This window comes from Gambusia affinis, linkage group LG13 (genome assembly GCF_019740435.1).
Source record: "Gambusia affinis linkage group LG13, SWU_Gaff_1.0, whole genome shotgun sequence".
Classification (NCBI taxonomy): Eukaryota; Metazoa; Chordata; class Actinopteri; order Cyprinodontiformes; family Poeciliidae; genus Gambusia; species Gambusia affinis.
Genome location: NC_057880.1, coordinates 26,679,257 through 26,697,446, shown reverse-complemented (window position 1 = coordinate 26,697,446; position 18,190 = coordinate 26,679,257). Strand labels below are relative to the sequence as shown.

Below are 18,190 nucleotides of genomic sequence, written 5' to 3'. Positions count from 1 at the left end.
TGTTAAGGAAAAATGATTATTTTGGAGTGCTTAATACAGTTAATCATACCCCAGGTGTAAAAGTATAATGAACATTCTTATTTTGAACAAATTTCTTAATTTTGTACAGGTTTGGGTTAAGGATTTAAAACTAAACTACTCTATCGGTAAGTATTCAGAAACAAGAACCAAATGTAGATCAAAAGGGGATCTCTCTGTGAGGCTCCTGCTGTGTTATCAGGGCTCAAGAAGCCATAAAATTTGTATCGCCTGCAGGACAGAAGCCTGTATGGTTCACAGAACATCAAAGGTCTTCCAACTAACATCTGGCATGGTTTAAACTGAATACAACATAGAATGTTGAGATTATTAACATTTAATTTCTAAGACATTTTTCTAAGTATTAATAGCAAGTTTTTAACCAAAATGTATTATCTAAGTTTAGAATAGTGAATGATGAATGTATTTGAAAATTGTACTATCTGGGACAATATCTGAATCAAATGGAAATTGTTTGAATGAAAATGTGTTGTTTAGTATTAGAAAATTGTTCAGGATTTATGTGATAAGGCAAAGATTCAAATCTTTTGAGATGCTGAGTGCAGATGAGCAAAAACTGGGTTTTGTGAAGGTAACCTTTCCTTGAACCAAATTACTGAGTTTAAATTGTTCTGAAACAATGGGAGACGCTCCGAACTTCACAGCTATCTGTGAAGTTCTATTTCATGGTTTTATTTGCCCAGGTGGCCGTAGAGCTCAGAAAACCAGGATGCAGCGGTTTGCTCTTTTGTTCTCCCGGAGACCAAAATGGCCTTTGATCTTGGCGTGAAATTAAGGGAAGGTCTAAGTTTTTCGGAGTGTCCAAGGTAGTTTCTGGTTGGTCAAACATAGGTACGCCTTAATTGAATACATCAAAAAGGAAGGACACACCTCCACTATAAGAGTGCATCCACAATAATAATAATTTAGATAGCTGCCCTATTCTGCTTTTTCGGCATCAGCTTTCTCCAAAGACATGTCTTTGCCTTTACTTTCTCTGTCTTTGTTCTCCTTTTTCTTTTAATTCTTTTGTCTCAGGTAAAGAATGTATATCTCTGTAACTCTGCAGTTTTCTTGTTAAATCATACGTTGCTTGTTTTGAGAATTAAACTCTGTGACGTCATCACGCATTGTCGTTCCTTGTTGCCACACGCTGCTCGCCGGGACGGCCCGGGAACCAGAAAGGAAGAGAGAGCCAAGCGTTTTTTTTTTCAAAAATGAAGCTAACTTAGAAACTTTTCCTTTAACAGTCCCTTCTTGTTTGCACTGTTGCACTGTTTTAACAAACTGAGTTCATTCATTTCATATAAAACTCATTGACAATAACTCTTAAGATTAAAACTTATTTTTCTCTTCCTCCCTCTTAGTCCTTTACACGAGAGAAAAGAGATGTGGTCAGATGAAGTGGGTTCTGTCAAACAGAGAGGAAGTGAAGTGAAGAAGCTGTTTAGCTGCCAGAGATGGATAAATATATTTACATCTTACTGTTTTAACCTCTAGAAGGTTAAAGTATTTTCATGGATTACTTGCAAAGTATATTATGTTTAATGAATCTGTTTTGATAAATCATAAATCATTGATCATAAACTGTTTATCTTTGTTTCTTTCACACATTAAATTTAATCAGGTGCAACAAAAGGTGTTACAAAAACAGTTTTTATTTTAAAAAGTTTCTGTCATTAGAAAATGCTGAAAACATTGTGACTAGTTTTATCTGTGGATTAAATAAGAGCTTTCTGTAATTTAATTAATTATGAACCACATCCAGTATAACCACTTGAAAAAAAAGCAGACAGGTAAAATCAGTGGGATTTTATTGAAATGTTCAATTTGTAGAAAAATATTTAATCAGACAAGAGAGTTCTTTAAATAAATAGAAAAATTGAAATAAAAAACATAAAGACTCCAAATCCTCCCAGTAGGTGGATGACTTAATGTTGCATTTGAATTCTGCCAACAGTTCTATTTTATATTTTATAAATATTAATGTTAATATATCCTATTAGTTTTTATTATCTACAGTGTTATTAAGTTAAGCAATCTTTTACAAAAGAAAAAAAAAACATATTTTACTTCTGTCTGAAAATGTTGGAAAGATTGACTGTTAAAGGTGAAACAGCTTCTCCTGGTTTCTCATCCTCATTTTTTGCCTTTGTTAGTTTTTACTCTTTTAAAAGCTATTAAATATTCTGAGTTTTGTGGTCAGTGTGACAATTTCAACCCTATAGATATAGACTCCTACCCAACATCCCAGCTCCACTTTTGTCCTTTTGGTTTTATTATTATTATTATTTTGTATTAACTTGTGTTTCAGTCAGCATTAAATTCGGAATATTAAAGAGCAGGTTTTAAATGTGAGATTATTATTTTTAACATCATTTACATTAAATTACTTTTACGATCGTTTCTGGTGCGTCAGCTGCAGGAAGCCCAACATAAAGCGACTCGCTCCAGTGTCTCTGTGGCCCACAGTTGGCCGAACATCTTGAGTCAAAGCCCACCAGCTAACAGCACATAAAGGAAGATGGAAGAAACAACATGGGTGATGAAGCAAGAGCAAAAGAGAGCAATGCAGTGCATCCTGCACCAGCATGCCCATGTTTGTCCCTGTTGCATTTATCTATATAAGTTAATGTGAAAAGTCTTCATGACTGCAGGTTTCCTTTTCTAAAGTTAGAGATGACAGCAGTGTCCAAAACATGCATAGTTTAATCTGTTGCATTTAAGTTAAACAGGTAAAACAAGTGATAAAAGCTGAAGAGCACTTTTTTTTTTTTTTTTTTTGCAAAGAACATAGAGAGGATATTTCTTGTTAACTGGCACTAGAAAAATTAACTGAATTAAATTTTACACAAGTTGGTTCATAAGTGAGTTAAACATTTTTTGTGGTCTTAGAAGACGTTTTCTTCCTGTTTCTAAAGAAAATGTACTTATCTCATCATCTCTGTACCCATTTCCCATAATACAGAAGTCAGATGTCCATGTGGTACGTATATATAGAGAATGCTCCGACTGCAGAGCGTTGAGATGAGAAGGACAACTGGCTGAAAACAGGAACCATTTCAGGACTAAGGTAAGGTAAATTTAGATATATTTATATTTTTAATGCACAGAAATGAAAGAAAAGACACATTAAATTTAACAAGTTGCTGAATAGTTTATCCCATGTGATTAATTTCATGGAACTGCTGAGCCACATTAGAAATAATATTTACCTGCATGCCAGTAAAATAAGGTAGAAACTGAGCACATTCTTTACATTTGGATAATTTTACATTCATTACTTTCAAGAATTACTTTGTGTTTATCTTTATCATATGATTTATTTTTGTACTATAAAATATTCCTCACAAAAGAATTTTCTTAGAATTTCCCCTTAAAAAGATATTTAATACAACTTTTATGAACTAAGCTAAGAGAAAAATTATTTCTCCATTTTTCATTATTTTGCTCGTGCAGGTTTGATATTGAAGAATGGAAGATTCTCTCGTCAACAGAACCTCATGGAAAGAAAACCTCAGTCAGACCAACTTCAGCTTCACTGATGCATTTAACAGAACCAATTACTCTTTTTATGAAAAGTACAAAGTATATTTTCAAATCTTGCACTGGGTAAATTTTATCACCATTTGTGTCGGATTTCCTTTGACTCTGGTTGCCATGTTTGTTGTTTTATCAAAGGTGAGTTCTTGTTAACTTAGATTTAGCTGTATGTTCATCATGGTATGCAGTTTTTATTCATTATTATTGTTTTTCTATGAACCTGGATCTAAGGAATGGTTGATCAAAAGGAAATCAAACAATGTGTTAACTTATATTTGTGGAAGCAGAATCATCTAATAGTTCCAAGAAGTTGGGAAGTGTTAAGAAAAATTATTATTTCTAATGCTTTAAACAGTTAATTTTATGTCATGTGTAAAAGGTATCTTGAACATTCTATGTTGTATAAATTTCTTAGTTTTAAACAGATATTCTGTGAAGAATTTACAGGAAATTATCCACCAGAGTAAATGTCAAAGGTCAGGAACTAGATGCAGATCAAAGGAGATCTTTTAGTATTGTTATCAGGGCTCAGGAAGCCACGAAATTAGCATCTAGTGCAGGGCAGAAGCCGATTGGGTTCACAGAACATCAAAAGGTTTTATAACCACATCTGGCAGGGTTTAAAACTAAAATGCAACATAGAATGTTGAGATCACTAACAGTTTTCTAAGTATTAATAGCAAGTTTATAATTAAAGTGCATTATCTAAGTTTAGAATGGTGAATGCTGAATGTATTTGAAAATTTTACTGTCTATGATAATATCTGAACCAAATGGAAATTGTTTCAATGAAAATGTGTTGTTTAGTATTAGAAAACTGTTCAGGATTTTATGTGATAAAGCAAGGACTTAAATCTTTGGAAAATGCTGAATGCAGTAGACCAGAATTAGGTTTGTGAAGATAATCTTTCCTTAAACTAAATTACTTGATTTGGCCGGGAGGCACTCCGAATTTCACAGGTATCTGTGAAGTCTTGTTTTATGCTTTTATTTGCCCAAATGGCCTTAGACCCCAGGAGACCAGGACGCAGCTGCCCCTGCTCCTTTGTCCTCTCGGAAACCAAATGGCCTTTGATCTTTTGCGTAAATTAGGGAGGCTCTAAGTTTTTATGAGCCTCCAAGGTAACTTCTAATTGGTCATACAGAGCTACGCCTTGATTGAATACATTAACAAGGAGAGGAACGCCTTTACTATAAGAAATCGAACGCAGTGATAATAAGTCAGAAAGCTGTCCTGTTTTGCTTTTTGCATCAGCCTTCTCCAAAGACGCGTCTTTGTTCTTTTTTCTCTTTAATTTTTGTCTCAGGTAATGAATGTATGTCTCTGTAACTCTGCAGTTTTCCTTGTTAATTCATACGGTGTTTTCCGATTGGATTAAACTTTGTAACTCTGTGACGTCATCACGCATGTTGCTCCTGATTGGCACACGCTGCTCGCTGGAAGGACCCGGGAAAATAGGAAGAAAGAGAGAGCCAAGCCTTTTTCCAAATTAAGCTAACTTAGTAACATTCTTCCTTTAACAGAAGAAATTTTCAGCTTTTATTCACTTTTCATTTTGTTTCCCCTGCAGGTGAAAAAGGATCAGGGTGCTCCAGTTTACATCTTCAACCTCCTGATTTCTGATGTTATCCAGTTCTGCAGCAGAATTCCTATAATAGTACATTATGAACCCCCTGTTGTCTCTTTTTTTGTCCTTGATTTTGGCATCGAAGCCAGTATTTTTTTCATGATGTGTATCTCCGTGGAAAGGTAAATATCTGTTTACATGCATATTATTGATTTTTCTGACACTATTACATCAGTAAAGTCTGACAGCATGTATCTTTTATTTCAGGTATCTGGTCATTGCCAAGCCACTGTGGTACAAATTGAGAAGAAACATCAAGACATCTGTGTTGGTCTGTGTCGCAGTCTGGATATTTTCTTTTCTTGATAATCTTAGCAAGTATCTCTTTTTGGAAATAGAGTGTACAGAAAAAATCCAGGCTACTAGTCTCCTCCTCCCTCTTCTCTTGTTCATCTTCTGCCTGGTTGGGACCATTAAAGCTCTGACTAAAGTTCGCAGTGTCTCTGCTGATGAAAAACGTCGAATTGTTTCTATTCTGGTTGTGGTTTTGCTAACATTTATTCTGATTTTCATCCCTCAAATGATTTATTCACTGTTGGAAAAACCCCTTAAAAATTTTGCCAACTTTACCTGGGCTAAAATTGGTATTCTTCTTAGTCCTCTTGCAGACTCAGCTATGTGTGTTTTTCTGAGGAAAAGTGCAGTTGACAGACTTTTGACCTCATTGTGTTGCTGTGTAACGTCTAACAATCAGGAGATCAGCAGCACTGATAATGACAACGTGTCACCTCAAACTACTACATCAGTTTAGGTGCAACTGATGCACAAATATTTTCACATCTTACTTTCTGAAGGAATTCTGATGGATTATTTGCAAGACAGAAAACTTTCAGATGATACATTTAGAATTTTTCATGATCATTTGAAAACCAAAACCCAACGACAGGAGAAATGAAAACCTGCTTGATTCTCAGATTCCTCAATTTAACCAGGAACAACATTTAGAAAGTGTCAAAGAGTTTCCCAGTAAAACTTTATTTATTCATTGTGGATTAAACCAGTTTATTTTTTACATTGTATAATCATGTACACATAAAGATTATTTTAGTCTGTCACATTTTTATTTAGACTGAGGCACAAAATAATGAGCTGAAAATTTTTGCTTTCTTGCTATGAAAATATTTGTAAGTTAGGAATGAATGTTGATGGTTTGGTAGGAGTTTCTGATGATAAGAAATTTGCTTGACGACATTGCATAGGTTTGTTTTTATCTCAAATATTAATCTTTTTGTCTCTTGACCTGAAAGAACAACTTTATATTCAGAATAAAATTTCTTTAACAATATTCTCTGAGAATGTGTATTTTATTTTGCACACAGATAGAAACAGAGAAGTTGGCAGTGTGCAGGGCCTCTTTTCTCTGACAGCCATTTTTAAATTGGTGATCAATCTTTGTTCCTTATTCATTTGTGAGCTTCATGAGGTTTTGTGTCCGGCCACTAGATGGTGACATTATGCAAACTGTAGCATAAAACGTCATGCTTCAACACTTTAATACTTTAACCCAGTGGCTGTAAAAGGACAAGTCACATAAAGTTGTCTTATTTTTCAGCATTATAATCACTTTTTATAGTATTTTGAGTTTTATTTTTCCATTGGAAAGAGCAAGCAAAAGTTTAACTATGCAAAAAATGAATTTTTGCATAGTAAAAAATGAACTATTTTTAACTATGAAACACAGGAATAGTTTCCTGTGTTTCATAGTTTCCACTTTCCCCACCTGAGGTCTAACATGTCCAACCACAGCCCAGGTGCTCCACCTGCCTCTGCACCAACTTACATTTATGGAGGCTAATGGTGAAGCCAGTTGATCTGATGATCTGGACAGCATGTTGGAGATGATGGACATGCTCCTACCTTTTCAACTATCATTTTAAAAGGTGTTTCTATGACAGGAATCAGCTGTAGATGGACTCTAGAATCACCTCTGACTGCAGTCAACTGACATGTGAAATGAAGAACAGAACTGTTGCTCCTGTGTGCACTTGTTTACCCACCCAATATTGTATGGAGGGATTTCTGAAAACATAGGGGCCCAGTCCAAAGAACTGAATGACTGATTTCATCACATTTCTTCTCAGCTGCTGTGGTAAATAATGGCTTCTGATTGACCTTTAACCTGATAGAGGACACCATCCCTCCCCACAGATCTTTAATCTTCCAAGACATTTATTTTACTCTGCTCCTTACCCTCAACTTCTGTGACCTTATCAAACCAAGATTTTAATGTTGGATCCGACCTCTGATAGGCAGGTTTGTCTGAGGGAAAATCAAAGTCACATAAAGGTCAGGGTTTCATCTTTCCTTCCACCTCGATTCTGGCTGAAGATAAAAACTAATATTTTCTCCATTAAACTCTGGATTTGGCTGTTTTTTGATTTCCTCCAGATTCACATTATATTATGGTAATCCATGATGTGTGTCTCCCTGGAAAGGTAAATATCTGTTGTTTGTTACTACGCAATAGCCAGCCTCGCCCTCTCCTCTCAATTCCTCGGGGCTGACTACTGACCAGTTCTCTGTCTAACAGGTCCGGAAAATCTCTTAAGACCAGGGTCTTACCCTGAACAAGATCTTTGAGATAATCTGTTTAAACTGGTGGCGAAAGAAATTCGTCCAGCTCTCACTACCTTCGTCCAGAAGTTATGGCCTTCTTAAGTTAGGAAACGGTCAGCCGAGTAGCCCTCACAACTGCATAGTTTCAATAACCACTTCTGTTAACGGCAGTATTCTTTCTAAAATGTAACGAGTACTTGTTAACGGCTGGATAATCTTTAGTGACTAGGATTAAAATCAAGTCCCAAGGCCATCATCTTAAACTCACCAAAGGAAAGTCTGAAGCCACCACATTACTAGAATCGTGTATACTGGTTTTACTATAAATAGAAGAACTTTGATTCAAATGACTCAATTAATTTCAAGGTCCACAACCTGATTAGAATTTTATATTATATGCGTTTATTAAGCAAGCTTTAGCAGGGTAAATGACAGGCATACAGAATTCACTTGAGATTAACATACAAAGAAAATCAATAAAATTTAGATCAATTTAACTATTTCCTAATAACCTCCCTACACTGTCATCTTTCTATCAAATAAGGTTTTGAGGTTGCAGCAGACTCCTACTCCTACCCAGATGGAATTGGATCTCGGCAACAGAAGTCCTTGGTTAGAATCCTTCCATTTGTGACCGTGAAAAATTAATCCTTTTTTGGAAATGAAACAAAATGAACTGTCTGTTATATCCAACTGAACAGCTCTTGATCGGAATCTTTATCTTTAAAAAAGTAAATCCTTCCTCGGAATGGAAATAAGGTGAACTGTCTGTTATATCCAACTGAACAGCTCTTGATCGGAATCTTTATCTTTAAAAAAGTAAATCCTTCCTCGGAATTGAAATAAGGTGAACTGTCTGTTATATCCAACCGAACAGCTCTTGATCGATCCTGTGACTTTTGTTCAATTCCCCAAGTCTGTGCGATGTATTTTGAGATCGTTGGGTCGAGTGCAGAGTAGGGTAATCCAATGAGGAACCAAGGCAGTGGGTCGGTGGATCTTCGTCCTGTTAATCCGGCGTGAGGTGAGTCTCGCTTTCCTTGGTTCCATCGGCGTAATCCTCTGCTGGTCTTCCGCTCTTGTGTTGAGCCTCAGCTCCGGAGACGAAGAACCTCGTGTTCCTTCAGTCTCGTGGCTTTATACCTTTCTTTTCTCTCTCTCCAAGACAAAGAACATCTGCGCACGCAACCCATGGTCCCATCCAGGCCCCAACTCTCCACGTGTCTCTTTTTCCACGTGGGCGGTTGAACTAATGCACTTGTGACACCTGCAACCCGAGATCTGCTCCATTCACACCTCACGCCCTTCCTCTGATCTTTATCAGGCAGCTGCATCCTTCCACCATTTCAAGTTCAGAGTACAAATCACATTTATAACTTATTCTACCTCTCCAATTCATCATCTACCAATTCATTATAATATCCATAATTCATCAGTTGTAACTTAACGTGAGCTTACTACAAGTTTTCTGAAAAGAAACTAGGAATAATCCATAATTCTAATTACTTGACATCAAAGTTACAGTTACTTGTTTCAATACAAGAGTAAATGTTTACTGCAAGCAAACCGATATTAATGAAAGCATTTCACTTTGAATCTTATCCAATTATTCACAATGTTTTAGATTTCATTTCTTTGTAACTTTCATGCTTGGAAATAATAGTCTTTCCTATCTGCAGGCTGGAAACAGAATATTTATTTATTAACCTTTAAGTTTACTGTTGAGTATAAATTCCTCTTAAATGATTCATTTTAAAGATAACTTTGTTTATTGTTAACTAAAATCTCCAGCATTTTCTTGACTTAGACTTTTTCTTGACAAATGACATTTCGTTTCTATTTAAAAACTGGAGAATCAGCGGCAGCAAGCACCTTCGCTGACTTCCTGTTGCTGCTCCCTGTTGCAACTGACAGGGAGTCAGAGCGCACACGCTCTGACTTCTAACCACTTCCTGTCGCTGCAAAGGGTTATTTCTCCTCCTGTGTAAAACCTCAATTCATTACATTTTAATTCATTACATTTTAACAACCATAGATTATTTGATTTTAGTTCATCATTATAACTTTTTCTTTCTCTTTATCAATAGAGGGACTACATATCAAGTAAATATAGGGAATACACATTTGATAAACAGCATTAATCAACCTACAAAGCTGCAACAATCTCTTCAGGCCTTTTTATGCTCGGTTTTTCTGCAATGAGCCTGGACAGATCTCATACACACATATCAGATTTCTTGACACCCCCTCCATGAGATCAGACAGTGCTCAGCAGAAATCACACCGTCTTACTCAAAGAAATCAAGACAGTCATCACGGCAAAGAAATAGAATATACTCTTCATGCCAGGATGCAGGAGAAATAGATGGTGTCCTCGCATCCACAAAGTCGTACTCCGTCAAATTCGATGGGTCGTTCGCGCGTCGTTGTTTTCTGGAAAGAATAGAGGTTCTTCTGGGATGTGAAGTTGCAGATTCTTCACCCTCAGTTGTCACAAAGGGCTCAGTGTAGCCATCAAAACTCCACTTCGTTTGACACCCCCTCCTTGGAGTTTTAATTTCCCCCATTAGGTGATGAATGTCGAAGAGAACTTGGATCGCTCTGATTCTTTCACCGGAACCTTCGCTAGACGACTGTCGTTTCTTCAGGATGTTGGAAGGAAGGAGGCCTCAAAAAAAAAAAAAAAATCTCGAATATTCAGTAGAGCAAAGCAAAAAGAATAAGCAGCAATCAGTAGAGCTAAAAGCGGCAGCAAACTTCTGCAACAAAGGGATTTGTCCATGTTCGTAGTCGTTATCCGTAGCGAGGGTCCTTTCAGAGGTTTCCGAGTCGTCGTCGTTGTCATCAGAGTCTTCGGGATCTGATGTGTCAGCAGGCAGATTTGGTATTGTAGGCATTCTTTTCAGGCGGACTTCTTCCATTCTGGTTTTGTCGCTCGATGAGTCAGTTGTTCTCCAGGGTCTGCCTCACTTGGTTTTTTGCAGATCTTCTTGAGAGCCAGGTTGGAGGGCCAGGTTCCGCCTCTCCAAACCGGAGGTTCTGATGGGGTGAAGTAATGCATGCTGTGCCATGGTCTCGACATCTTTACATCGCCATCTCCTACTTTTCCAAAAATAATTTTTCCCGTCTAGTCCTCTATTTTTCTGCTGACCTCTGGTCTTGACGACTCGTTCTCCTCTTGCCTGTGTATCCGTTATTTCTGACTTTTCTTCTTCCATGGTAATGTGGAGGTGAGCATCTGCCAGGTGCTGGTTTTAATTTTCTTATGAGGTGGCTCCGGTCCAGCACATGACACGGTGGCATAAACCTGCTCATCCGGCACCGTCTTGATTGTTGCTCCAACCGAGTAGATCCCCTTATAAGGGATAACAACCATCCGCACCGACAGTTGAACTTGACGGGTGGTGCTTGTGTCGGAGGGCGTTCTCGCCCTGTGAGCCACACCCCCAGGAACCTGCAGTACTCCATCGCGAAAATGAGACTCTGCCGTTACCCAGAAAAGGGAGGACTTCTCCTTGGGTCTCCCAGCACTACTGCCCCATCCGTCGAGTTCGGTAGTGTAGTAGTATAAGTTCGAAGCGCGAACTCCACTCTCCTTTGGCACGTTTGGTAGGTCTGTTGCTGGGATGGTACAGTCATTGATGACTTCCAGAATCAGATGTGCCCAGGTAGTCAGCTCCCAAGGGCCTGTCCAGCCCCCGTTGACAGCCGGCACTTTGGTGTCATCCGGGAGTAGATTTAACTCTTCGGCAAGGTGACTCAACGGATGCCGGTATACCCGGAAGATCACTGGGGTATGTTGGGTGCCTATTGGTGGGGACGGTACGTGCGTCCGGGAGGGGTCATATGGCCAGGCAGCATAGACAGACGCCCACAAGTCGTCATGGGGCCCCTCTGCTCTTCTCCACACCCCTTCGTCTGTCCCCATTGGCCCTTCTGGGGCGGATGGTCCAGAGAACCAATGGACTGATGGTATGGGGCTCTCATAATTCGATAGTGCATCCTCACCTGCTCTGTAAAAGCGTAGGGAGCTGTAGTATCTCTTTACCTGCCAGCCTTCAGCCTGTCCCGTTGGTGTTACGTTTCCACTCTCAATCTGATCATCACAGACGGAGCAGTAGCACAGTTCTTTTCCGTCCCACATACAATGACATCCTTTTAGTTCCTCCTCCCGCCATCCCCATTGGGCCACTATTGTAAGTCGGGGCAGGTAGCCTATCCTGCAATTCCCGCAGATCATGTTGTTCAAAATGGTGACCGGAGATACAGGGAGGGAATCCAGTACTCTTGCTGTTGCCTCCTGTCTCCTGGGTTTATCACGGCCCGGTCCTTCCCAGATGGTGGGGAGCCGATCGGCCATTAAACAAACAGGGCAGCAGTTCTTAGCTTCACTCCACGTCAGCATTTCTTTCTCCATTGACAGGATTCCATTTTTGGCCCAATCCAATTTCTTCAGGGCTCTTCCTGCCCAAATCCCTGAAGCTGTTCTTCTAATTACAACCACCCCCTCTACGGTGGCCAGTCCGAGATAGGGTGGAGTGATACATGATTCACTGGCCATGTCACCGGCTTCTGTTTCTCTTTAGTCAGGAACTGGAGGGAGCTGCTCGACTCCTTGGATCCCCTTCTTCTCCAGCAACACTGTGTTCCTATCCAGTACTTGCTTGACTATGTCTGATGTTTCAAACTTGGGTTTCACTGCTGCATTCACAGGCTGATCTCTTCCTCTGACCCACACGCGCTGTCCCACTCGGAATGGCACCGTGGGCGTCAGCCTCTCCTTTTTGTCGCTGGAGCTCCGCCCCACTTCCTTCGTGATGAAGGGCCGTTGGTTGAGCTCCATCGCTGGGGCTGGTCTCTCGGCTCTGCTGCTGTCATCCAGGGCCTGCCCCATTTCCACCGCTTTGGTGATCCAGCCGTTGGTGTTAGCATTCTTAGCTATCCAGCTCCTCACTAATCCTATGGTGCGTTCCACCACCCCGTTGGCCTGGGGGTTATATGGTGGTGAATAAACTCGCCTCACCCCATATGTCTGGCACCATTGATCAACCTGTGCATTACGGAAACGCTTCCCATTATCCGTACGCAGCTCTTTCGGGATTCCCAGGGCACTGCATACTTGCTCCAGCATGCCGACAACACTATTGCCGTTTGCTCTCCGGGCTGCCTTTACAGTCACAAATCCCGACATAGAATCCACCAGCACTAAGAGGAACGTCTCACCTCTTCTTCCTGTGCTCCTGATGGTCAACCCGTCCAATCGCTGCCCTCGGTGACCTGCGTTGTATCGACTACACACTTCGCAGTCCCTCAGCACGCGTTTGGACCTTCTTTACTGGGATCCAAAGCTCTTGCTCCTCCAGCTCCCCACGGGTAGATCGCACGCCTGCATGTTCTGAGGCCTCATGCCCGCTCCGCACGACCTCATCCCCGTACTCCTCTGGGACCTCCCGACCTTTTGGGAGTACAGTCCCACTTCTCGATACCGACAAAGATACTGCTGTTGGACATAACAGTCCACTTCTTCATTCCCACGCCAATAAGCTCCCTCATGCGTGTGTGCTCGTTGATGCTCAACTTCGAGTTCCAGCCGCAGCTTTGATTCTTCTTTTCACCAACTCCAACAGTCCTTCCAATATTGCTGTCACTTCTCCTACTGGGGTGCTGTCAGGGGTTCTTCCCTCCTGTCGGCTTGTTCCTTTGCGTCTTTGTTCAGGATAAACCCCCAGTAGGCTGTCTTTTCGGACCCTTCCCTTGATCCGTAGATGTAGAGTATCCACTCTGGTTGTTCTGGTTTCTCATGTGTTTCTTGTAGTCGTTTCTTAGTGGGTAGTGCAGGCCCAATTTCCATCTCTGGGTCTAGCAAGATGTCTTCCCCTCTTCCCCACCGTACATTTTGTTGCTGTCGTACTTTCAACAGTCTTAGGTGTCAGTCTCACAGCTGCTTGGATCGCCTTTCTCAAATCTTCCAGGTTCTGTTGATTAGCTTCTGTCCAAACCCATAGTCTCTTTTCTCCTTTCTCTTCATCTTCATTTTCCTTCAGACACGTATACAATGGTCTAGCGTACTTTTGGTAGTTGGGGACATGGTCTCTGACATAGTTACATAATCCTAATATTTTCTGCAATTCATTTTCTGATTGAGGGGGTCGAATGTTCATCAGTTTTACTTTGTATCCCTCTGATAGTCCTAAATCTGACGTGACCTGGAAACCCAGATAATTCACCTGGAACTGTCCGAATTGGCATTTCTTGAGGTTTAATTTCAGACCTGCCTTAGTGAGGTTTTCGACCATAGTTTGCAGCTTTGCTAGGTGTTCTTCTTCGGTGTCATCAGCAATGAAAACCTCGTCTATGTAGACTGTTGCCCCCACGTCCCCCAGTACCTCCATTACGGCCGACTGGAAAACATTTGGAGAGTTCTTGTATCCCTGGGGCAACCTCTGCCAGACGTAGCTCTTGCCTTTATGAGTAAATGCTGTCTCTTCTACTTTTCCATTGGCAAAATGAACCTTTAGGTGTCCTGCTGTTTCTAGGTCTTTGCGGGTCATAGACACCTCTGCTCCAGTGTCCACTAGATAGGGCACTCCATCCACTTTAGCGTAGATTTCATCCCCCTTCCAGTAGGCATTCTCTAGAATGACCCGCGACCTGGACTCCGTTATTTCGTTGGCCTCCCGGTCCCGGCCTTACGGGACTCACGGAGGGCCATTTTCTGTTCTGGGCTCAATTTCTTATAATCCTCATATGACATGAACGGGCCTTTCCTCGGCTGGCTTGAGGGTGTTGGTTGGATGACTGGTTTTCCCTGCGGTTCTGGTGTTCCTTTTTGGAATGGTCTACTCTGGAAGCTAGCTGATGGTCTCACACTTGCCTTGTTAGGTGGTTTTGCAGGCTGGCCAGACCCTTTCTTCCGTCTTTCCTCGTAGTACTGCTGCTCCAGGTCAAATCCTTGCACTGCTGTGTCCATCTGGGCGACCGTGGTGCTTCTCACAGGCAGCTTCACGAAGACCAACTCGCCTCTCCGTCCTTTAGTCACCTTACGTAGCACCTTCACATATCTCGCCGGGGAAACGGTTTGTTTAAGTGTGCGCCAAAGGGGCTCCAACCGGCTTCCCTTGTCGAGTTGTCCTCTGGCTCTCCTGATTTGGGATTTTTCATCATCCATGTCTTCTAACACCAACCTCTCATAGTGGTTCTGTGCAGACTCCGATCCAGTCATCGGTTCCGTAGTCACACTGGTAATCCACAGCTTCTTGGCTCCCTCGTATTTAGTAGCGGACACTACTGTAGGCCAGACATCCTTCAGATATCCTTCGAAGGGTCTTTTGACATCAACGGTCTCCGCCTCTTTCTTCTTCCCCCAACGTTGTCCTCCTCGGAGCGGCTTATTTCCAGCTGAAGGCGGCCTCGGGTCGGTGAAGACGCTCTTGTGGTCGCTCCCTTCTTTCTCCACCGCTGGATGATCTTCCTTCCGCTGCTCCTCTCGGTCATCCGAGTCGCTGACGTCCTCAGATTGCGGCTGTCGAAGAGGTTCTCTCTGGCGGGAGTTCAGTGGCTGGATCTTGACTGGTCTCATCAGTCCGTCGTCCTTGTCAGCTTGCCGTTCGTTCTTCATTCTGTATACGTTGAGTTCTTCCAGTCCACTACGTCTTATTTCAAACGTGAACTCTTTGATGTACTTTGCTGCTTGGGGCTCTGCTCCATCCGATGAGGCCCTCAGCTCTATCTTGATAAGCTCCACCATCGTCTCTTTACCCGCCTGAAAAGTACTTGGAGGCGGGTTTGGTTGGATTGCCAGTGGGTATTTCTTAGCCTCTGGCGGGGAGTGCTCGACACGGCGTTGTTCCTCTTTTTCAGCCAGCATCTGCACCCCTTGTTCCATCTGAAGTCGGTGCAGACAAGGGTTGACCACCACCACCAATTCCTTGAACCCGAAACGATGACTGTTGGTCTTGGCTATGGTCACCACCCCATTCTCCGCAACTGACTGGGCGGTGTCCCCTGGCAGATGTGGTGGCCTTAGTCCCTGCACGCTCACCACAACTCGTCTCATTCCTTCATTATTGCCAGCCACTAATCCCCGCTCGAGGCCGCGCCAAATCTTCTTCCGGTAGTCTTCAAGATTATCCCCTTTCTTGTACGCGTCGATCGGGACTAGTATCACTGCACCATAGGGAAGATTATATCCATTTACAACGAATACGTTCCCCTTAGTCACAGTGGTTCTGGCAGCTTCCAGCTGCAGTGATTTTTGATGGTAACTTTCTCCAGCTTTTTGTCTGAGTTCCTCTCGGAACTTCCGGTTGTGAATCTTATACTTGTAGTCGGTGAACACGATCAGTCCATCACCCTCGACATCCCATGGGCTCCCGATGATCTGAAGCACCTTGAGACCGGTCTGCATCCTGACACAGATGGCCTCCGGCGGCAGTGGGGCCAGACTCTGTGACATCCTCCAGATGTCCGACTTCTGGGTCTTTTTCCTTGGTCTGTAGGCTCCCCATTGTTCCTCGTCAGTGTTGTCCCCCGCGTCGTCGGAGCTACTCTCCTCCTGATGTCGTGGTGGCGCCGATGGTTTCCTCTCCGTGCTGTGAAGCGTCGAGCGAAACTCGGACCGCTGGGCTCGACGCGACAACCAGTCGATCGCAGCCGTCTCCATCCCCTCCTCCTCAACCTTCCGCTGGGATGCTCCTTCCGCTTCTTCCAGGCGTGCTGATCGAGGACGTCCTTGGGTTGGTGACGGAGCCGGTCTAGATGGTCCTTCTTCCTCGTCGGCGGTCAGGTCGATGATCAGGTCGATTAAGTCCATGTCCGCTGATCCCAGCTCTCCGACGGGGGTCCCTGTCCTAGTCGGGAAACGGGATGGAGCCTCAGCGACGTCGGAATCCTCCTTTCTCGCAGCCGGGGCTGATGCTGGTTCTCGTTCCTTCTTCTCCTTCTTGTAGGCGTCCAGCCGCTCCAATTCCTCACGGCATTCAGTATAGTAATTAACTCCTTGGGCACTGGGGTTCACCAGTATCCCGTCTACCCCAGCAGCCAGGGTCGCTGTCTTGACCACGCTGTCGTACTTCTCAGAAGGGCTGTAGATCGTTCTTATGTCGTTGTCCTTTTTCTCCTCGAGCAGGTCAGCAATCCATCTCAGCCAGGCTTTGACCTCACCCTTTTTGCTGACCTTGACCGGACACGAAACTACACTCAACCGAGTGCCATGGTCCCGTTTGGAACAGCTGTAGATGCCTTGGGTGCCCACCAGGAGTTTCATCAACCCCAGTAGATTGTCCCGCTCGAGTGCGTAGTGATGATCATAAAACATACGCTGGTTTACTTTGGTCCATGTGTCGAATCCATCACCGAGCAGCAGCAGCTTCAGTGAAGTTCTCTGCAGTTGGGATTCAGAGAGCCTAAATTGCTCCCCTCCTCTACTCCATTCGCCTCCCTCGTGGCCAGAGCCACGTCCTTGTCGATTTCCTGGCATCGGTTTAACTCTCGAGCATCCATCTTCTTCTTCAGTATCCATTCTTGTTCTTTGTCTTCGAGTTGCCTATCCTCCAAAGCCTCTCTGAGCGCTATCGAGCAGGGATGGATTTAGGCTGGGTTGGCTACTGGCTTCACTGTCTGGATCTAGTCATCTATCCTCAGTAGAAGCTTTCCCTCACCTGTACGCCATACAGTTACTGCAAGGGTTGTGACTGACGGCCGATGCCAGTCACCGCTAACTCTTCTCCCTAAGAGCTAGCCACTAAGCGAGCTATTCAGAATCACACATCTGTTTTCACTGACTTAGTACCTGGGGCTCTCCTACTCCGTTGGACTTGAGCCCACCCAGGGACGCCATGTTTGTTACTACGCAATAGCCAGCCTCGCCCTCTCCTCTCAATTCCTCGGGGCTGACTACTGACCAGTTCTCTGTCTAACAGGTCCGGAAAATCTCTTAAGACCAGGGTCTTACCCTGAACAAGATCTTTGAGATAATCTGTTTAAACTGGTGGCGAAAGAAATTCGTCCAGCTCTCACTACCTTCGTCCAGAAGTTATGGCCTTCTTAAGTTAGGAAACGGTCAGCCGAGTAGCCCTCACAACTGCATAGTTTCAATAACCACTTCTGTTAACGGCAGTATTCTTTCTAAAATGTAACGAGTACTTGTTAACGGCTGGATAATCTTTAGTGACTAGGATTAAAATCAAGTCCCAAGGCCATCATCTTAAACTCACCAAAGGAAAGTCTGAAGCCACCACATTACTAGAATCGTGTATACTGGTTTTACTATAAATAGAAGAACTTTGATTCAAATGACTCAATTAATTTCAAGGTCCACAACCTGATTAGAATTTTATATTATATGCGTTTATTAAGCAAGCTTTAGCAGGGTAAATGACAGGCATACAGAATTCACTTGAGATTACCATACAAAGAAAATCAATAAAATTTAGATCAATTTAACT

The 18,190-nt window shown here is 42.6% G+C and overlaps 1 protein-coding gene across 1 annotated transcript; it reads left to right on the top strand.

Annotated features, from left to right (window-relative positions):
• Window positions 1–3,492: 3,492 nt before the first annotated feature.
• Window positions 3,493–6,078, top strand: LOC122842402 (proteinase-activated receptor 1-like). The gene is made up of 3 exons (XM_044136218.1): window positions 3,493–3,699; window positions 5,133–5,311; window positions 5,397–6,078. Exons 1-3 carry the CDS (start codon window positions 3,493–3,495, stop codon window positions 5,938–5,940), a joined length of 930 nt encoding a protein of 309 aa, XP_043992153.1. The 3' UTR covers window positions 5,941–6,078.
• The last annotated feature ends 12,112 nt before the right edge of the window (window positions 6,079–18,190 follow it).

Coding starts and splice junctions, on each gene's coding strand:
- LOC122842402 (XM_044136218.1), top strand. CDS start 3,493: ATGGAAGATTCTCTCGTCAACAGAACCTCATGGAAAGAAAACCTCAGT. Junction 3,700..5,132: donor TGTTTGTTGTTTTATCAAAG/GTGAGTTCTTGT, acceptor TTTCCCCTGCAG/GTGAAAAAGGATCAGGGTGC. Junction 5,312..5,396: donor ATGTGTATCTCCGTGGAAAG/GTAAATATCTGT, acceptor CTTTTATTTCAG/GTATCTGGTCATTGCCAAGC.